The sequence below is a fragment of the Schistocerca gregaria genome, chromosome 1, assembly GCF_023897955.1.
Source record: "Schistocerca gregaria isolate iqSchGreg1 chromosome 1, iqSchGreg1.2, whole genome shotgun sequence".
Classification (NCBI taxonomy): domain Eukaryota; kingdom Metazoa; phylum Arthropoda; class Insecta; order Orthoptera; family Acrididae; genus Schistocerca; species Schistocerca gregaria.
In genome coordinates this window covers 868,322,507-868,344,629 of record NC_064920.1, presented here as the reverse complement: position 1 = coordinate 868,344,629, position 22,123 = coordinate 868,322,507, and the positions used below count along the sequence as shown (strand labels likewise).

General features: G+C 38.0%; 1 protein-coding gene across 1 annotated transcript in view; it reads right to left on the bottom strand.

Moving 5' to 3' along the window:
• The window catches only part of LOC126273130 (esterase E4-like), a 234,207-nt gene that overhangs the window by 122,806 nt on the left and 89,278 nt on the right, over positions 1–22,123 (bottom strand). The window contains exons 5-6 of the mRNA XM_049976590.1: positions 10,486–10,671; positions 2,828–3,021 (exon numbers count right to left, since the gene is read on the bottom strand). Of these exons, the coding sequence (XP_049832547.1) occupies positions 2,828–3,021; positions 10,486–10,671 (380 nt within the window). The remainder of the gene's footprint in view (positions 1–2,827; positions 3,022–10,485; positions 10,672–22,123) is intronic.

The following is a 22,123-nucleotide window of genomic DNA, read 5'->3' as shown; positions in this document are numbered from 1 at the left end:
AATTAGCTTACTATGCCTACTTTCATTCACTGCTTACGTATGGCATCATATTCTGGGGTAATTCATCGTTGAGTAGAAAAGTATTCATTGCACAAAAACGTGTAATCAGAATAATTGCTGGAGCCCACCCACGGTCATCCTGCAGACATCTATTTAAGGATCTAGGGATCCTCACAGTAACCTCACAGTATATATATTCCCTTATGAAATTTGTTGATAATAATCCAACCCAATTCAAAAGTAATAGCAGTGTGCATACCTATAACACCAGGAGAAAGGATGATCTTCACTATGCAGGGTTAAATCTGACTTTGGCACAGAAAGGGGTAAATTATGCTGCCACAAAAGTCTTTGGGCACCTACCAAACAGCATCAAAAGCCTGACAGATAGCCAACTAACATTTAAAAATAAATTAAAAGAATTTCTAGATGACAACTCCTTCTACTCATTGGCTGAATTTTTAGATATAAACTAAGCAAAAAAAAAAAAAAAAAAAAAAAGAACTTAATCATTAGTGTCATGCAATATTTTGTGTAATGTAATTTCTTGTACAGACATCTTTTATTAACCTGACACGTTCCACATCATTACGAAGTGTCGTATTCATGATCTATGGAACAAGTATTAATCTAATCTAATCTAATCATGTGTAGCACAGTAAGGAATCCAGATTTCTCATAAGCAGTTTGAAATTTCCTCGTGGGGATCAATATACCCTTAAAATTGAAAGTGAACTATTTTTCAATATTAATTCACACCACACACACACACACACACACACACACACACACACACACGTGCGCGCGCGTGCCCTTCTGTGTGCTGACCACTACAAAATCTACTGGTCTTAATGTTTTTGAACTTGTGTTCTGTTTTAATGTATGTAATGACTCCTCCTTTTCCCATATTAGTTCTGCATGAGTTAGCTGCTAGAGTGTAATCTTTTATATGTCACTTATCAAACCCTGTGGTTATGTGTTGCTCAGACGGGCACATGGTATCTATTTTTTCAGAACTCTCTAAATTTTCTTAACAGACAAGGAGCTCTTCTATTTTATTACTTAGTCCTTCAGTATTTTGATGAAATAACCTACCCTTAGTTCTCTGTGCATTCTAAAGGATTTGTGGAACTCTCCGTTATTTTGACTTCTTTCAGAAGAGGGTGCCCGATCCCTGATTCTAACCTAAAAAGATCCCTCTCTGACATCACTAACCACAGGCGTCTTGCTTTTGTGATGATACAGGGGTGGGGTAACATTTTCTGTAAAATCTCAGCCAATGTATCTTTCCATCTCCTACTCAAGTGTAGGCCATGTCAAGCATACCCCCACCTCACAATTGCAGAAACAGGCAGTGCACTCACCACTCATATGAGATTTCATTTCAGTCAGTAGCAGCCTGCCCAACTCCGTGTTCATATGGCTCACAGCAGTGTTAACCCATGGCTGGTCATGTCACTGTAGCACCTTCTCAAAATCCCCATTTTTGAATGCGTTTGCTACTCCTATTTCATCCAGGTCACCCCTAATGCTGTAGTTACTGTCCTTGGCCAGGATATTCACTATTCCACCTACTACAATAACCTGATCCTCTTTGCCAAAATCTTTGCATCAGTTCCCTATGTCCTATGTCACCAGCTAAGGCCAGCACTTGGCTTGACAATAATTGTGGCCTGGTACCCTGTTCCTAATATGCCCTGTACAGTCTGGTATACACCCCTCCCAAGGCTACTACCTAGCAACAAGACTCTTTTCTTCTTGCTCTCTTTTGGTAGCAAGCTACACTTAGTTTCTTTGAAAGAAATATGTTGCAATTTACTGTGACCTACAGCTGGATGAGACTCTTCCTCTTCTACCTCAAGTAGCAAGTCAAATTTCTTCAACACTGTAAGCTCAAATGTAGATGAAGAAATTGAAAAAATGTTCCCCTTTCACCAATTGTTTGTTACTGTACAGGGCATCACAAACATTCAGGAGCAACATGAGTGCATGTAGCTGAAGGTAGTAATCCATGGAAAAATCAAAAGGAGACCTTTACTCAGTGGCAAATACAGAATGTCTAGTGATGATGATAATGATTCATTAGTCCATAAGTAGGATAATTTGATATCCAGAGCAATACTTTAGCAGGTCCTGGACATCTTACTATATAAGTTAACAGATAATTTTTTGAAGCACACATAATGTTGCAATAAATAGTGACACCTATGTTTTGTGAGCCTGTCTGATCCCTCATACAATCAAATATGTGGTAAAGCAGAAGTAAATTGTCAGGTGAGCAATTAAACCCATCTTGTCTACCTCTAGTGCCACTCCACTTATGTTAAATAAGGAATCAAACTAAACAGGGGCATTAAGGTAGCATTCTTCATACTTTTCTAAGATGTTCAAATTCAAAAGTGCAGAAGACTATTTTGTTACCATCTCCATCACAATCCTACATCTTCATAATTATAGACCTAATGAGGAATGAGTATATTATTCACTGCAAACTCTGGCACCTTAACTGAAAGCCCTATTTATTCCATTTAATTTTTCCGTTCTAATGGCATATGTTTGGTAACTATCAATACATATAAGGTGAAATATTTTTTGTTGTTTTCCATCATTACTCTTTCAGTGAAACAGACATGAAGTCTTATCTCCGTCATGAATTACGCTATTTATGATTCATGTGAGAAGAGGTGTATTTGTCTTTAAATTCTATAAAATATCTAAATTAATTAATATCTTGTTCATTTGTGAGATATACCATAATTTAACCTCCTGATTGTGCAACATTCAATACATACAATGTTTTAAAAACAGTACTGGCATTTGTACTTACTCCCAGTTTATTGAGAGAAGATGAAATAGTTTGTGCAGGTAACTTCATTAAGCACTCATATATTTGCTTGGACGTTTCAGATGGGCAATTGAGAGCAGCAGCCTGCCTCTTTGCTAGATCGATGTCCCCAGATACACTCATGTCAGCTTGTGCATTAATGGATGAACTCATCGCTATTGCTTTATGGAAAAGTCCTAGAACATAAAAAAATTATAGAAAATTAGAAACAAAGGACTTAGGGGTAACTATTGTTACTATAATGTTGAACTATATCTTTACAGAATAGACACATGCAAATATGACATCCATTTAACACCTACAGTGTTGCCTCAATTGTTCTCAAAAGTATTTTTGTACATGAGCAAGTGGTTAACTATTAGTGTTACAATTATATTTTCTAAATGATACCATGTGAGGAAGAATGGGAGCATGTGCTTACTGGAATATGAGGTGACATACTAAAAATGATAGCTATACAGGAAGACAAAACATCATTTCTAAATAAGCAGTATGTAGCAGGCTGCAATACACTCTTAAATTCTTTGCTGAATAGTGTTCCTACTAAATTTGTAAATAGTCTTTTGCAGATTAGTTAGTGTCTGTCTTCAAGTGTCCATCAGTTCACCAGTTTCAGTTTTTCAGTATTTCCAAGACACACTCCTTGACACATACAAACTTGTGACCATTTACTTTACCCTTTGTAAACTGTACATTCAGTATTCTGCATTAGTCCTGTCTGGTATAGGTCCCACCAACTTGAACATTATTCTACTGCAGATCACTCAAGTATTACATAAGAAATCTCCTTTGTAGATTGACTGCATTGTTCCAATTTTGGGAACTGTCTTCCTCTGCAAACATTCTGTATGCAATTTTGAAGGTTCCTTTTGTATTACTTTGGATCCAGCTTTAACTATTTCTATTGAAACATCATCATTTACAGTCAACATTCCATTAGTCATGTGACAAATGGGTTTATACATCACTTTTGGCAGCACTTCTGAGATGAAAGTAATGTCTGATTCATTTATTGAATTATATGGACTTCTGAAGAAATCTTAGAATGCTTGTAAAATCTCTCTTTGTTGCTCAATTATTATGCCATCTGTTGTCTTAAATGATGAACTGTGATTTCTGTCCAGTGTACTTTTCTGTTAATACTTCTACCACCTTCAACTGTCTCTCTTTCAATATCAGCATGTCCATCACATTCTCAGTTAGGCCTAGGACTTCTGCGTAACAGTTTTCTAGTTTAATTTGATGTATTCTCTTCACTTTCTGCAAACTGCAACATCTTTTCCTGTTTGTGTAAATTACTTTCTTATGTAATTGTCCCTTTTGTCTATGTCTGCATAATTTTCGTTTTCTAAGCTCTTGCTCTCATTTACGATCTACATTTCTGACTTCCTACCCAGAGCACCTGTTTCTTTCTAAGTTTGTATCTTCTAAGTTTGTATCTACTTTTACTCAGTATCTTATGAGTATAAGACAGCTATCCACAAAAAAAGTTGTTCAGGACAGTCACTTACTGTACAGATTTCTTCAATGTTTAGTAAAAGACAATCAACTTAATTTTTAGTTCGATTAGTTCCTTGCAAAGTTCATTGTCTATTTGTTTTCTTCTGGAAGAATGTGTCCAGGACAAACAAGTTATTTGTCTTGGTAAAAACCTAATAAATAACAATTCATTTCAGGGAGGGAAGAATATCACTTCTTCAGGCTTGTTTCATCTTCCTCAAAATCCACATGCTCATACTTTCTCTTTTTTTTTCTGAACACTGTATACACATTATCTTTAAGGTTTATAACAAACATGTGACAAAGAAAGCTATGAGTGATGGGAATAACCTGTCATGGTACAACAGCCATATTATACAGCTATTCCAGAAACTAAGAGAACATCACCATAGATTTAAACATAGCTAAAGGTTCATGGACAAAAAACTTAACAAATCAGAAACCAGCATCAGGAGAGGGACATACATGAAGCATTTAATGAATTAGAAAGTAAAATTCTATCTACTGATCTGACAGAAAAATCCAAAAGAAGTTTTGGTCTAACTTTAAACCAGCAAACGAATCAAAGCCACCTGTCCAATCACTCGGTTGCCATAGCTGTTTCACTGTCGAAGATCATCTTGTGGTTCATGCCTTCAATCACCACATGAATAAGTGTGTGCTTAGTAGAAAACCAACTGAAATCAGTCAATGTGGACTTGTGGGATACCAATACTAGTCCACATGGGCTCTGCAAAAGAACTTGCTTATTCAGAGCAGCAGTCTGCCATAGATCAGAAGAAGAATTAAGTATTCCAAGTGAGTAGAAAAATAAGCAGGTTATCCTCATTTTCAAGGAGGATTTCAAACAGAAGCAGGAAATACTAGATCTATATTGTCACTGTCGGTCTGTTATAGAATTTTGGAACACATTTTTTGCACACATATTATGACCATATAGTGACTAAAAATCTTTTCCACAGGAATCAACATGGACCCTACAAAGGATGATAGAGTGAAAGTAACTCTGTTCATCCATGAGACCCAGAAGTCAGCAGATAGTGGTGCACAGGTTGAGAGCATGTTTATTCATTTTGTGGAAGTTGTTCAGTGCAGTTCTGTATTGTCACATAATGAACAAAATACTACAGCACATAATGATATAAATGACATACCAGCTTTGTCACTGGATTGAAGAACTAATAACAAACAGAAGACAGTGTTGTTGTTGCACCTTCAGTCCAAAGATGGGTCTGATGAAGCTCTCCACACTAATATGTTCCAAGCAGGCCTCATCATCTGAGTAACAACAGCAACCTACATTTGTTTGAACCTACTTACTTTATGTACGCCATGATCTCCCTTTACAATTATTATACCACTCACTTCCCCTCCATTACCAAATTAATTATTTGTTGATGCTTCAGGATGCACCCTATCAAATGATCCTTTCTTTAAGTCAAGTTGTGGAATAAATTTATTTTCTTCCCAATTTGTTTCAGTACCTCCTTCTCAGTTTTCAAATCCACCCATCTAATCTTTAGCAATCCCCTGTAGCACCACATTTTGAAAGCATTCTGTTGGCTGTCAGTACCTCTTATCATCCGGGGTCCCTCTTCCACGAAAGGCTACACTCCAGACAAATACCTTCAGAAAATTTATATTAGTTGTTAATGAACACTTCTTTTCAGAAATGCTTTTCTTGTTATAGCCTATTTACAATTTATAACCTCTCAACTTCTGCCATAATCAGTTATTTTTATGATCAAGTAACAGACCCCATCTACTACTTTAAGTGTGTTATTTCTTAACTGAATTCTTTCAGCATTGCCTGATATCATAAGACTACTTTACACTACCCTTGCATTACATTTATTGATGTTTGTCTGATAACCTCTTTCCAAGAGATTGTGCATTCTGTTCAAATGTTCTTGTAGGTCCTTTCCTGTCTCTGACAGAATTTCAAAATCACAATGTAACCTCAATGTTTTTATTCCTTCTCTCTGAAATTTAATTTCTTTTCTAAATATGTCCTTGGTTTCCTTTAGTACTTACTCAATGTACAGATTGAATAACATTGGGTACATTACAACCACATATCCCTTCTCAACTACAGCTTCTCTCTCTCATGTCTATCGACTCTTGTAACTGTTGTCTGGTTTCTGTACAAATTGAAAATAACCTTTTGCTCCCTGTATTTTAGCCGTGTTCTCTACAGAATTTCATAAAATGAATTCCACTAAACAGTCTCAAAGCTTTCTCTAAACCTACAAATACTGTAAACATAGGATTGCCTTTCATCAAACTGTTTCCTAAAATAAGTCACTGGATCAGTATTGCCTTGTGTGCTCCTACACTGGAATAGTTTTGCCATAGCTGTCTCTCCTTAGGATCTCAATAATTCTGAGACAATGTTGTTTGCTGTGGGGGCTTCATTTTGACTTGGGTCTTTCATTGCTCTGTCACTTTCTTCTCACATTATCATATCACTCATCTCATTTTCATCTACGTTCTCTTCCATTTTTAGAACATTTCCTTCAAGGTCATTTCCCTTGTACAGCTGTTATATGTATTCCTCCTGTCTTTCTCCCTTCCCTTCTTTGATTAGCACTGGTTTCATAACTGAGATCTTCCTATTCATACAGGTGCTTCTCTTTTCCCCCAAGGGCTCTTTTATTCTTCTACATGTGTCTTTCCCCTATTTATTCATGCTTCTACAGCTCTGCTCTGTCCCCTAGCCATTCCTGCTTAGCCATTCTGAACTTTCAGTCAATCTCATTTTGTACATCTCTATTAACTTTAACTTGGTTTATTTGTTATGCTTTTACATTTTCTCCTTTCATGAGATAAATTGAATACCTCTTGTGTTATCCAAAGATTATAGTAGGCCTTGTCTTTTTATCTATGGGATCCTCAGCTGCCTTCATTATTTCATTTCTCGGGGCAACCCATTCATCTTCTATTGTATTTTCCCCCTGTTTCAGTTAATTGTTGCCTAATGCACCTTGTGAAACTCTGAACTACCTATAACAATAATGGAAGGAATAGTATGTAAAATAAGGGAAAGCCAATCATTCACTGTTGTGTGCAGTGTAAAAACATATCACAGATAACAGCAGTCACACCACCTTTTTCTAGCTAAATTACACACAATACACACACAATCACACAGACACTCAAACATACACTCATGTGGCCATAACTGTTTGAGTGAATTAGTGTACTTTTACTTGAAAAAGAATAAGAACTTGAAAGCCAGTGTAAATATTGTTTTCTGTTACATATTCCTCCACTACTTGCGGATTTTTAATTTATGTTTTATAGTTTGAAACCTAGTCTCAAAATCTCTGTCTTATCATTATGCAGTCAGTCTGAAACTTCCAATGGCTCCAGAGATCCTACACATATACAAACTTCTTACATGTTTCTTAAAGTAAGTGTCAGCAAAGATTAAATTATGCTCTGTGTAAAAGTCTACCAGGTGGCTTCCTCTTTCATTCATTTCCCCAGTCAATGTTCCAATATTTTTCCTACTCCTCCTTTACCTAGGCCTACTACTGAATTCCAGTCCTTCATCACAATTAAATTTTCACTACTTGAATAATTTGTGTATCTCATCATAGTTTTTTCAAACACTTCCTCATCTGTTAAGCTAGTTAGAGTTTAAAGTTTTACTACTGTGGTGGATGTTGGCTTTGTGTCTGCCTTAGATAAAATAATACATTCACTATTGAGTTCATAGAACTTACCTTCTTAAGTTTCTGTTCCCTTATTAATTATTTGCAATATATATAAACGATCTATTGGATTATATCAGTAGACAAATGAGGCTATATGCAGATGTTGTTATATGCAGAGAAGTCACAAAGCTAGAAGATTGTCAGAAAATAATAGAAGATCTATGAAGAATGATCGCTTGCTGCAGTAACTGTCAGATGAGCTTCAACATAAACACGTGTAACATACTGTATAAAAATAAGTTGAAAGATCTATTATTTTATGATTACACAAATATCACACATTCACTGGAAGCAAACACACCCATTAAATATCTGGGGGTATATCTTCAGAGCGATTTAAGGTGAAATGAACATACACTCCTGGAAACGGAAAAAAGAACACATTGACACCGGTGTGTCAGACCCACCATACTTGCTCCAGACACTGTGAGAGGGCTGTACAAGCAATGATCACACGCACGGCACAGCGGACACACCAGGAACCGCGGTGTTGGCCGTCGAATGGCACTAGCTGCGCAGCATTTGTGCACAGCCGTCGTCAGTGTCAGCCAGTTTGCCGTGGCATACGGAGCTCCATCGCCGTCTTTAACACTGATAGCATGCCGCGACAGCGTGGACGTGAACCGTATGTGCAGTTGACGGACTTTGAGCGAGGGCGTATAGTGGGCATGCGGGAGGCCGGGTGGACGTACCGCCGAATTGCTCAACATGTGGGGCATGAGGTCTCCACAGTACATCGATGTTGTAGCCAGTGTGTCAGACCCACCATACTTGCTCCAGACACTGCGAGAGGGCTGTACAAGCAATTATCACACGCACGGCACGGCGGACACACCAGGAACCGCGGTGTTGGCCGTCGAATGGCGCTAGCTGCGCTGCATTTGTGCACCGCCGCCGTCAGTGTCAGCCAGTTTGCCGTGGCATACGGAGCTCCATCGCAGTCTTTAACACTGGTAGCATGCCGCGACAGCGTGGACGTGAACCGTATGTGCAGTTGACAGACTTTGAGCGAGGGCGTATAGTGGGCATGTGGGAGGCCGGGTGGACGTACCGCCGAATTGCTCAGCACGTGGGACGTGAGGTCTCCACAGTACATCGATGTTGTCGCCAGTGGTCAGCGGAAGATGCACGTGCCCATCGACCTGGGACCGGACCGCAGCGACGCACGGATGCATGCCAAGACCGTAGGATCCTATGCAGTGCCGTAGGGGACCGTACCGCCACTTCCCAGCAAATTAGGGACACTGTTGCTCCTGGGGTATCGGCGAGGACCATTCGCAACCGTCTCCATGAAGCTGGGCTACGTTCCCGCACACCGTTAGGCCGTCTTCCTCTCATGCCCCAACATCATGCAGCCCGCCTCCAGTGGTGTCACGACAGACGTGAATGGAGGGACGAATGGAGACGTGTCGTCTTCAGCGATGAGAGTCGCTTCTGCCTTGGTGCCAATGATGGTCGTATGCGTGTTTGGCGCCGTTCAGGTGAGCGCCACAATCAGGACTGCATACGACCGAGGCACACAGGGCCAACACCCGGCATCATGGTGTGGGGAACGATCTCCTACACTGGCCGTACACCTCTGGTGATCGTCGAGGGGACACTGAATAGTGCACGGTACATCCAAACCGTCATCGAACCCATCGTTCTACCATTCCTAGACCGGCAAGGGAACTTGCTGTTCCAACAGGACAATGCACGTCTGCATGTATCCCGTGCCACCCAACGTGCTCTAGAAGGTGTAAGTCAACTACCCTGGCCAGCAAGATCTGTCCCCCATTGAGTATGTTTGGGACTGGATGAAGCGTCGTCTCACACGGTCTGCACGTCCAGCACGAACGCTGGTCCAACTGAGGCGCCAGGTGGAAATGGCATGGCAAGCCATTCCACAGGACTACATCCAGCATCTCTACGATCGTCTCCATGGGAGAATAGCAGCCTGCATTGCTGCGAAAGGTGGATATACACTGTACTAGTGCCGACATTGTGCATGCTCTGTTGCCTGTGTCTATGTGCCTGTGGTTCTGTCAGTGTGATCATGTGATGTATCTGACCCCAGGAACGTGTCAATAAAGTTTCTCCTTCCTGGGACAATGAATTTACGGTGTTCTTATTTCAATTTCCAGGAGTGTACATCATTATGGGTGAGTTCAGAATATGTTATAAGATTCTACAACAAATCGATGTTAAGGATATTGGATGGATCACACCCCTTTTTATAAGCAATAACTTCACAGTACAGTAGATTAATTTTCTATACAGAAAATTTTAAATTAATTGTAAATTACAAAGTTAAAAAACCATATATCTCTGCAAGTGTTCTGTGTTATATCTGTGTGTTCACTTTAGTTGTCAACCCTGAAATATGCTTCCTATACTTCTCAAAATATCACTTTTTTTGTAATAAATGATATACAGATTTACCTTGTGACATTGGTGAAACCATATGAAACCAGACGCTGGCACCTCCTGCACTGAGCCCTGCAAGTGTTACTTTCTTCGGATCACCTCCAAATGATAAGATATTCTGTTGCACCCAACGTAAAACTTGCACTTGATCTTTCATTCCGTAGTTTCCAGGAAGATATTTATCTCCCGTAGAAATGAAACCTATTACACAAGATCAAAGTGGTCACAAGTAATGCAATGTAACTGTATAGGTTTTATGTTTGAATCTTAACATGAACTCATTTAGAAGAATGTATTAATTTATTACGCCTACAAATAAAGTCACAAAAGCAAATCATATTTCAAGATTATGATGAATGTGCAGAAGGATCAATTAGTTACAACATTAAGTCAAAACACCCTTTTTTAAAGTATGGAGCTGTTGTCATCTGTACTGGAATTTCTGCAAACTCACTAGTACTTGAATTCCAATGGTTTTCAATACCTTCGTCATAAGAAAACAGTAGTGAACTCATTAGTATGCAAGACAAAGATTATTTCTGGTGATGACCATCTATAGTTTGAATTTCAACATTTGATATGCATCTTGATGGTGAAATATTTCAGGTGCCACAGATGGAAAACACCTTGTAATTCAGCAGAAGATATCAAGTTAGCTGCATTATTTCCATATTGTGGGCCAATGCCAGGCAAGACAGGATGCATGCCCCAGAGAGATGGAGTGAGTCTAGTGTTCTGGCCCACCTCCATGTTACAAGATATGTTATGCCCCATTACAGACAACATAGGTCTCTGAGTTCCTGGCATGTATGGTGCTCTTTACACAGGCCAGACTATTCACTGTGTTGATGAACAGTGTGCTGAGCAGTAACACCATATTAAACAAATCTAACTTGAGAAATGTATACTCAATGTAATACTAGTTGCATAATGATTATGCATAAAATATCGCATGTTATGTAGTGATTCGAGAATTTCTGTGTAAATTTTAGAGCTACTCAGCCTTCTATGGTCTCAAACACACGATATTCTAGATATGAGTGTGGGATGGTAGAATCCTACCTACTGTGTGTCACTAGTTTGTGTGTGCAGGTTTAAAGTCTGTTGTGAGAAGAAATTAGACACGGTGGTTGAACGGCACCGACAAGTACCTGTCAGACAAACCATAGATGTGTTAGTGGGTGTGTATGGAAAAACCATGGAATCTATATGCAGCTCTGTGCCTATTGTATCTTTGACTATTGTTATGTGAAAGAAGAACAGTTGAAAAAGTAATCTTGTGGACTCGTAATCTAGCCTTGTTAGAGGCCAGATCTATTTTATGATTCATGTGAAATAGAATCAGGGTTATTAAGCCAACTCTTTTATAACTGTAATTAAATTTTTTCTGACGTTGGATGAAGCAAGTAACTTACTGGAAGTCATATATGTAGGTGGAAAGTGAGAATTTTATTCCGCATGGAGTTCAAATATACCACTGGTTGGCGAAAAGAAAAGTTTGCGTATCTACTTATTTCACAAGTATAGAGAGATGCTTAAATATTCCTGTACTTAGCATCATTACACAGAGAAGAAGTAAAGAGAGTTTTCCAGCAGCCAGTTAGCCAGCAAAGAAGATTGGCTGTGAATCTCAAGTAAGTCACCTCTTATAAAAGAAGTGAGAAGTTTCTACATTTACTTCACGCTTTAAATCGGCATCAAAAACATTAGAATGTGGTGACATGTGTGTGAAAGGACCCGAGAAAACAGAAATTTTAAGTCAAAAACTAGAGAAGAAGTTGTTACGTGTTGCTCTAGCAACCAAACATACTACGACAAGGGATTTACTCTGAGACATTGGAATATGTTCAAGTATCCAATGAAGCAAAATTTGAATGGAAAATGGCGAAGACATGGAAAATTCACAACTATAAAACAGCAAAGAAAATTTCAATGCATTTGTAGCTACTGTTCACTGGTGCTGACCTGCCTCTACGTCTGCTCGCCTATGACACCAGACTTCGATGCTGGGTGAGTGAAACAGAACTTCATTACTTTAGTACAAAGTGGTACATACTGTTGAGGGAACTTTTATTGTGTAATTATAGTATTTAAAGTTAGTTTTAAATGCTTGCTAGCGCTAAAGCATATAAACGCATGGACAATGTACAACAACAAGCTGTAGACTCTCAAGAACCAGCTATGGCTATGAAAGTTAGTAAAGAATTACCATACTGGACTGAGTTGGTAAATTTAATTAAAGCTCAGAGTCTGCAATCAAATGCTCAGAACGAGGCTCTAAGGAAAGAATTAGGTTTGGTAAACTCTCAATTAGGTATCCAGAGCGAAGTTTCAAATGCTCAGAGTCTAAAGTTATACTCCTTAGATTCACAATTAAATACCCAAAGTGAGGTTTTGAACACTCGGAGCGAAACTCTAAATGCTCAGAGTGAAACTCTAAATAGTCAAGCAACAAAATTAGTTTTGCTAAATGCCAAAGTCAATTCGCAAAGCAAAGAATTTAGTAATCTATATGAAGGCATGGGTGCTCTTAAGACTTAATTTGGTGCCTTAAATAGTAGAGTAGAGAATTTAAAAATATATGTAAAGGATGAATTTACTAATTCATTGACCATTCAAATAAATCAAATGTTTACCAACCTTAGTCAGAAACAGAATGACAATTTCCAAGCTTTATCAAAAAGGTTAGAATTTAACATTGAAGACAGATGTAATAATGTGGATTCCAAAATGAAGGACAAGTTAGGATCTTTTGAAAATGTATGCAGTGTTAAGTTTAATGTTGTAAAGCAGGGATTGAATACTTTGAGAGAGTGTAGATAAGAATAATGTATTAATACTGATTATTCAGTTGCAAATTACAGGTGTCAGTACACAAGTAGATAATGCAGAAAGAAATTTCAAAGAGAAAAATAACAAACTCTGATATCATAAATGTAAATAGTTTTGAGGACCAATTTGAAGAAATTATAAATTGAAAAGTTACCAAGAGAATAACCTCTGGAAATATAGCACCTATTCTGTCTTCCGAACTTAGTGATACCAGGAAGGATATAGAAAACTTGTGGAGAAAATTCAAGCTTATCCAGGATAAAGTAGAAAAAGGAGCAACATCACCTAATGTGGTGTTAACTAGTGAAACTGTAACTGATTTGCAATTGGGGGGGGGGGGGCTAATTCAGGATCTTCCAGACAATTCCCTGAAATTAAGCTAGATGGAGATGTATATCCGACCCATTTCTTAAAAATGTTTAACCAGGAATTACCAAAACATTGGGAAGATTCTAAGAAAATCAAATTTGCTGTGGGGTTCTTCTAGGGGAAGACTCAGAATGAGGAATGGTAAATACTGAGAAGTTTTCCTCTTGGAAGGACTTTCAAAAGAAATTTAAAGACAAATACTGGTCTGCCTGTGCACAAGAAAAGTTAATATCAGATCCATGAGACCCTGGTGGAGTCATCTAATCCCCAGGGACATTAACATTCTGAGTTAATGAGCGGAGTAACGACCGTCGGATCCTGAGCTGTTTTCAGTGTTTTTTCCAAATAGCTTCCTGCATCAAATTCCTTTAAAATCTAGAACTATTCTGTAATCTTACTGCTTAGAAAACCAGATATGACTATGAAATAGAGAACAACTTAAGAGAATCACAAAAAAGTGACATCTAGACAAAATAAACTAAATAGAGTATTATATTTGTCGAAAATATAATAAGATGTGACTAGCTGACCAACTGTTATAATATAGTGTATAGATTTTTTATTTTGTATAGAGTATTTTACACCTTTTATGTGATGTGATATAGATGGGAGGGCTTATATAAATTTTGAAAGGGGTGGGTTTTGTAGCTAAAAGCATGATTTACAAGAACAGATAAATCATGAGTAACACAAAACACAAATCACACCTTTCAAACAACCCTCACAAACAAGTGTGACTGATTTTTCATCATTTGCAGTTTCCATAGGGTTGCTAGGATTTCCTTCAGGGACCTCAAAAGGTGAAGTTGGGACAAGTCTGTTCTGTGGGAGATGATTTAACACCAAACCTCCTCCAGCATCTCACTCAGGTACCTGAGGGGTAGGTATTCTAGGGAAGGAGGGTGGGAAGGGTTTCTCGTCTTTGGGGCTATTGTCCTTCTCTTCTTTGATCCTAGCATTCATATCTATTTTTTCCTTGCTTACTTCTCATTTGAGGACCTGTCTATTTTTTCCCTCTTCCCATATCCACAAACTTCTATCACTGAAGTCCTTCCATATTTCCATGGTTACTATAAACCTGACTCTTATCTTTAGATAAGAAGGCCGAAGAATCAGACTACATGAACACACATCCACATATACACAAATATATACTTCTACACAAACATTAAATCACATAAGAGGAAGCCTGTCACAATGTGAGAACTGCCAGGTGTTGTAGGGAAAATGTGCATGCACACATATATAGGAAGCTATGACGGTTCTACATTGACTATGCATAAGGAGAGGTGCAGATACATAACAAACAACTATAAAGTAGTAATGAGTAATGGATAAATAAGCAAAAGGCATGAGCAAAGAAAGAAAACGAAAGTAGGAGTAGAATTAGGCATGTTGATCATTAAGTAACGTCAGTGTAATGAATACTCTGATGAATTGAAGGATAGTGGGATGTAAATAGTATACATAGACAGTGTATCTATTGTTCAAGAGAGGGCAGAGAATTGTTTTGAAAAGGAAAGATATTATATAAATATATGTAAGAAATGTATACTGTTAATATATGAAATGTTATTATGTGTGATATTATTTGCATAATGATTATGTATAAAATATTGTGTGTTTCATCTGAGGGGGGGATATGTAGTGATTCGAGAATTTCTATGTAAATTCTAGAGCCACTCAGCCTTATACCATCTCGAAAACACGACATTCTGGATATGAGTGTGGGATGGTAGAATCCTACCTACTGCATGTCACATGATTGTGTGTGCAAGTTTAAAATCAGTCGTGGGAAGAAAGTAGACACAGCGGTTGGACAGCACCTATAAGTACCTCTCGGGCAATCCATAGATGTTTTAGTGAGTGTGTAAGGATGAACCATGGAGCTTATATGCAGCTCTGCATTTATTGTATCATTGACTATTGTTATTAAAACAAGAACAGTTGAAAAGTACTCTTATGGACTCTTGATGCAACCTTGTTAAAGGCAAGACTCATTTTATGATTCATGTTAAGAAAGGTCATGATATCCAAGTCAACTTTCTGTAAACTGTAACTCAAATTATTTCTGACATCTGATTGTATGAGAGACTTGCTGGAAGTTACATATTCATGTAGAAAGTTTGATTTTTATAATTGTATATACAGGTCAAATACATCGTTAGTTGACAAAAAGTAAGGTTTGTATGTCTACTTATTTCATAAGTAGAAAGAGTCTAAAAATTCCTGTACCTAGCATTATTCAATGTAGAAGAAGTCAAGAGGGTTTCCAGAAGCTGCCTATTCAGTATAGAAGAATGGTTCAAATTCCAAGTAAGTCACCTTGTAAAGAAGTGGAAGGTGGTTTGACGGAATAAGCCAATATAACCCAGATCCACACTCACACTTTAAGTCATCAGAATGTTAGAGTATGAGCACTAGCATTACCTGGGCATGTGCTGCTTAGTTAGTTATAACAACAGCAACCTCTTCCATATCTTCCACTGGGATAGGTTGCCTACCTCTTCCAGGTGTGACATCAAGGTCACCACCATTATCAAATTTCATTATCACCTTCTTTAAACCATTTAATGACACTGGGCCTCTCTTCAGATATTTCAGTTAGTGATACTCTCTCACTGCAACACTGTAATTGCTGCCGTTCATACAAAACAATTTCACTAACAGCACACAGTCTCTCTGGTTGATAACAATACTGTTTGTTTACATTATGGCTTGTCAAATGACAGCATGTATGTCATATTGTCATACAGTGTACAGTGCCAGATTTGCACCTGCTGGCCAAAACTTGTTCTAATATTTTATTTTATTTTTTTCCCACCATGAATCAGTTCCATGTTAACAGTTAACACATTGTCATATGTCCCAAATTTTGTTGCATTTAATAATTACAGTCCACACTGGACCTCCATGAGTAGCTGCACTTTAATTATAACCATCTGAAACTTTCTTCCATGAATGCTAGACCTGCAAATTATGCAGGAGAACTTCTGCAAAATTTGGAAGATAGGAGATGAGATACTGGTGTAAGTAAAGCTATGAGGATGTGTCTTGAGTCGTCCTTGGATAAGTCAATTGGAGCACTAGCTCATGAAAGGCACAAATATCAGCTTCAATACTGATCCAGGATACAGTTTTAATCTGTCAGGAAATTTTATATCGGCACACTCTCCACTGCAGAATAAACAATTCATTCTGGAATTCAAAAATTCACCATTTAGAGATAATGGTGATATATTTAAAGCTGTATATGTAATTTAGGATATTTCTTTTTGAATGACCTTATTTGTGTGAATTCCATCTGGATGTGATACTTTGTGAACTATGTAAAGATACTTAATATAGGTGACATTGCTGGAAAAGTCAAGATGAAATTGGGAGCCGGCTATTGGAGAAGTGCAACTGGAGAGGAACTATTTCAATTGAGTATTTTCACAAGTGACCCATAGTGTGACACTTGCGAAAGTAAAGGGGCAGTAGAAACAAAATGAGACATTCCAAAGAATGGAAAATCCAGGATGGATTTCTGCCAGAGACTGTGGTCATGTGTGTGTGGGTTGCATTTGTGTGTGTGTTTTAATCTTGGATAACATGTAGTTGTTGTTGTCTTCAGTCCTGAGACTGGTTTGATGCAGCTCTCCATGCTACTCTGTCCTGTGCAAGCTGCTTCATCTCCCAGTAAGTACTGCAGCCTACATCCTTCTGAATCTGTTTGGTGTATTCACCTCTAGGTCTCCCTCTACGATTTTTACCCTCCACACTGCCCTCCAATACTAAATCGGTGATCCCTTGATGCCTCAGAACATCTCCTACCAACCAATCCCTTCTTCTAGTCAAGTTGTGCCACAAACTACTCTTCTCCCCAATTCTATTCAATACCTCCTTATTAGTTATGTGATATACCCATCTAATCTTCAGCATTCTTCTGTAGCACTCCATTTCAAAAGCTTCTATTCTCTTCTTGTCCAAACTATTTACCGTCCATGTTTCACTTCCATAGATGGCTACACTCGCTACAAATACTTTCAGAACTGACTTCCTGACACTTAAATCTATACTCGATGTTAACAAACGTCTCTTCTTCAGACATGCTTTCCTTTCCATTGCCAGTCTACATTTTATATCCTCTCTACTTCAACCATCATCAGTTATTTTGCTCCCCAAATAGCAAAACTCCTTTACTACTTTAAGTGTCTCATTTCCTAATCTAATTCCCTCAGCATCACCCGACTTAATTTGACTACATTCCATTATTCTCATTTTGCTTTTGTTGATGTTCATCTTATACCCTCCTTTCATGACACTGTCCATTCTGTTCAACTGCTCTTAGAAGTCCTTTGCTGTCTCTGACAGAATTACAATGTCATCGGCGAACCTCAACATTTTTATTTCTTCTCCATGGATTTTAATTCCCACTCCAATTTTTCTTTTGTTTCCTTTACTGCTTGCTCAATATACAGATTGAATAACATCGGGGAGAGACTACAGCCCTGTCTCACTCCCTTCCCTACCACTGCTTCCCTTTCATGCCCCCAACTCTTATAACTGCCATCTGGTTTCTGTACAAATTGTAAATAGCCTTTCACTCCCTGTATTTTACCCTGCCACATTCAGAATTTGAAAGAGAGTGTTCCAGTCAACATTGTCAAAAGCTTTCTCTAAGTCTACAAATGCTAGAAACATAGGTTTACCTTCCCTTAATCTATTTTCTAAGATAAGTTGTAGGGTCAGTACTGCCTCAAGTGTTCCAACATTTCTACAGAATACAAACTGATCTTCCCTGAGGTCAGCTTCTACCAGTTTTTCCATTCATCTGTAAAGAATTCACATTAGTATTTTGCAGCCGTGACTTATTAAACTGATAGTCTGGTAATTTTCACATCTGTCAACACCTGCTTTCTTTGGGTTTGGAATTATTATATTCTTCTTGAAGTCTTAAGGTATTTCGGCTGTCTCATACATTTTGCTCACTAGATGGTAGACTTTTGTTAGGACTGGCTCTCCCAAGGCTGTCACTCCCAGGGCCTTGTTTCGACTTAGGTCTTTCAGTGCTCTGTCAAACTCTTCATGCAGTATCTTATCTCCCACTTCATCTTCATCTACATCCTCCTCCATTTCCATAAAATTGAAGTACATCACCCTTGTATAGACCCTCTATATACGCCTTACACCTTTCTGCTTTCCCTTCTTTGCTTATAACTGGGTTTCCATCTGAGCTCTTGATATTCATGCAAGTGGTTCTCTTTTCAGAATGAGATTTTCACTCTGCAGTGGAGTGTGCGCTGATATGAAACTTCCTGGCAGATTAAAACTGTGTGCCCGACCGAGACTCAAACTCGGGAGCTTTGCCTTTCACGGGCAAGCGCTCTACCATCTGAGCAATCGAAGCACGACTCACGCCCGGTACTCATAGTTTCACTTTTGCCAGTACCTCGCCTCCTTGGTTCTCTTTTCTCCAAAGGTCTCTTTAATTATCCTGTAGGCAGTATCTATCTTACCCCTAGTGAGATAAGCCTCTACATCCTTACATTTGTCTCCTAGCCATCCCTGCTTAGTCATTTTGCACTTCCTGTCGATCTTATTTTGGAGACATTTGTATTCCTTTTTGCCTGATTCATTTACTGCATTTTTATATTTTCTCCTTTCATCAATTCTTCTGTCACCCAAGGATTTCTACTAGCCATCGTCTTTCTACCTACTTGATCCTCTGCTGCCTTCACTATTTCATCCCTCAATGCTACCCATTCTTCTTCTACTGTATTTCTTTCCCCCATTGTTGTCAATCGTTCCCTAATGCTCTCTCTGAAACTCTGTACAACCTCTGGTTCTTTCAGTTTATCCAGATCCCATCTCCTTAAATTCTCATGTTCTTGCAGTTTCTTCAGTTTTAATCTACAGTTCATAACCAATAGATTGTAGTCAGAGTCCACATCTGCCACTGGAAATGTCTTACAACTTAAAACCTGGTTCCTAAATCTCTGTCTTACCATTATATAATCTATCTGAAGCCTGTCAGTATCTCCATGATTCTGCCATGTATACAATCTTCTTTTATGATTCTTGAACCAAGTGTTAGCTATGATTAAGTTGTGCTCTGTGCAAAATTCTATCAGGTGGCTTTCTCTTTCTTTTCTTCTCCCCAATCCATATTCACCTATGTGTCCTTCTCTTCCTTTTCCTTCTACTGAATTCCAATCACCCATGACTATTAAATTTTTGTCTCCCTTCACTATCTGAATAAGTTCTTTTATCTCATCACGATTTTCTTCAATTTCTTCATCATCTGCAGAGCTAGTTGGCATATAAACTTGTACTACTGTAGTAAGTGTGGGCTTTGTGTCTATCTTGGCCACAATAATGTGTTCACTATGCTGTTTGTAGTAGGTTACCTGCACTCCTATTTTTTTAATTCATTACTAAACCTACTCCTGCATTGCCCCTATTGGATTTTGTATTTATAACCCTGTATTCACCTGACCAAAAGTCTTGTTCTTCCTGCCACCGAACTTCACCAATTCCGTTTTTAAATTTTCTAACCTACCTGCCCAATTAAGGGATCTGACATACCATGCTCCGATCTGTAGAACACCAGTTTTCTTTCTCCTGGTAATGACGTCCTCTTGAGTACTCCCCGCCCAGAGATCTGATTGGGGGACTATTTTACCTCCGGAATATTGTACCCAAGAGGATGCCATCATCATTTAACCATACAGTAAAGCTGCATGCCCTCAGGAAAAATTATGGCTGTAGTTTCCCCTTGCTTTCAGCCTTGGATAAGATAGCAGAAGTAAAAGTTTGAAGTTGGACAGGTGTAATTCGCATTGTTCAAACAAAATGTTTGTGTGAACTTAACTTCTTTTCATTACTCCACTTCAGTTGATTTTGCTGTGAATTTCATAAGTGATGACAGGTCAAAGAACACCATGGTTCTGCAATAACATGAGAGTTCAAAAAGTGGATCAACTGTACTCAGATTTAGAACTCTGAATGTCCTTTAATTCTTGACTTGATGTCACATCATACAGTGCAGCTCAGAACCACACATTGTACTACTCTCTTCATGCAACTTCTTGCACCTCTTACATACATTCGCTGACAGTTGGAACATTGTTCGTTAATTACAATCAATGAAGTTGCTTACAATTACAGAAAATATTATTCAGTGGTTACAACTGAGATGCATTAAATAGGACGCAAGCTCAAATATACTAGCCCTATCCATCATTTTCATGGAAAATAAGAGAAATGATTCAGGTAAATAATAGTGATTACATTATTGTTAATTGCACTGAAACTACATTATCCCAAATATTCCCATCATGTTTCCTACTGCACATATGAGTACATTATTTTTTAATGTTGGTGGAATTTCAATATGTAATCCAGTAGGCTAAATAAACACTTTGTTTACATTCTCAGCTTCATTTCATATTGTGAATTGCAGTAATTATGAAGTAATTAGATGTAGTCATGTCAAATAATAGTATATCAAGTTGACAGTATGACAAACAGGTTTTTAACATTATAAAATTAATGTATATGGCACTTTTTTGTTCTTCAGTTTACACTGCAGAGCTTAAAAGATGAAATTACATATATGGGTCCTTCCTAATGATATAACAGTTAATGAAGTGATCCAAATTAGTTTTGAAATCGTATGAAACATGGGCTGTTACCTATCAGGACGACTCCCTTTTTTGTCACTGAAGGGCAGCACTAGGCAATGAATGTATATGATTGGCTGGTATCTAATGGAAGTTGATAGTGAGGGAAAGACTGGATGATAGAAATAAAGTAAGATAGGAGTGAAAAGAACTGAGGCAACACAGATAATGATCTGATGTGTTGTTTTTCATAATTTGGTACATATATATAGCTATTTGTTTATGTTTTTTGAGGGGAGGAAACTGTAAGTCAATATAATTTTCATGATAATGCATATTGTAATCACGTTTGTGGACATAGAGTAGTGACACATTTGAGAAAATAGAATTTGATTATCATTGAATACAATGTTGTGATATACAATGTTGAGTTACTTAAGAAAAGAGGTGTCTTTATCAGAAAAAAATTTTCAGATAATTATCCTTAAACGTCCTGCAAATATCTCAACGTGTCAGTGAGAAGTAGTCAATAATCAACTATTTTTAGATAATGTGCAATAGCATATTGTAAGTAGAAAAATCAATTTATTTTTTTCTTCCTTCTCAGGGGATATTATACATATTTTTGTTGTACTTTAGCATGTTTCATTGACTGTTTAAATATGAGAACTTTCACACGGAATTACTTTATTGACAGTTTGCTATAAGAAGGCTGCCTACTTTTGGAGTGATGGAAGTTAAGTGCGTGGGTTGGTGTATCATGTAGTTCTACTGAATTCTTTCAACATTGGAGGCCAAGCATTCTGTTACAATACGTATGACTGCAAATTGTACAATACTTGATG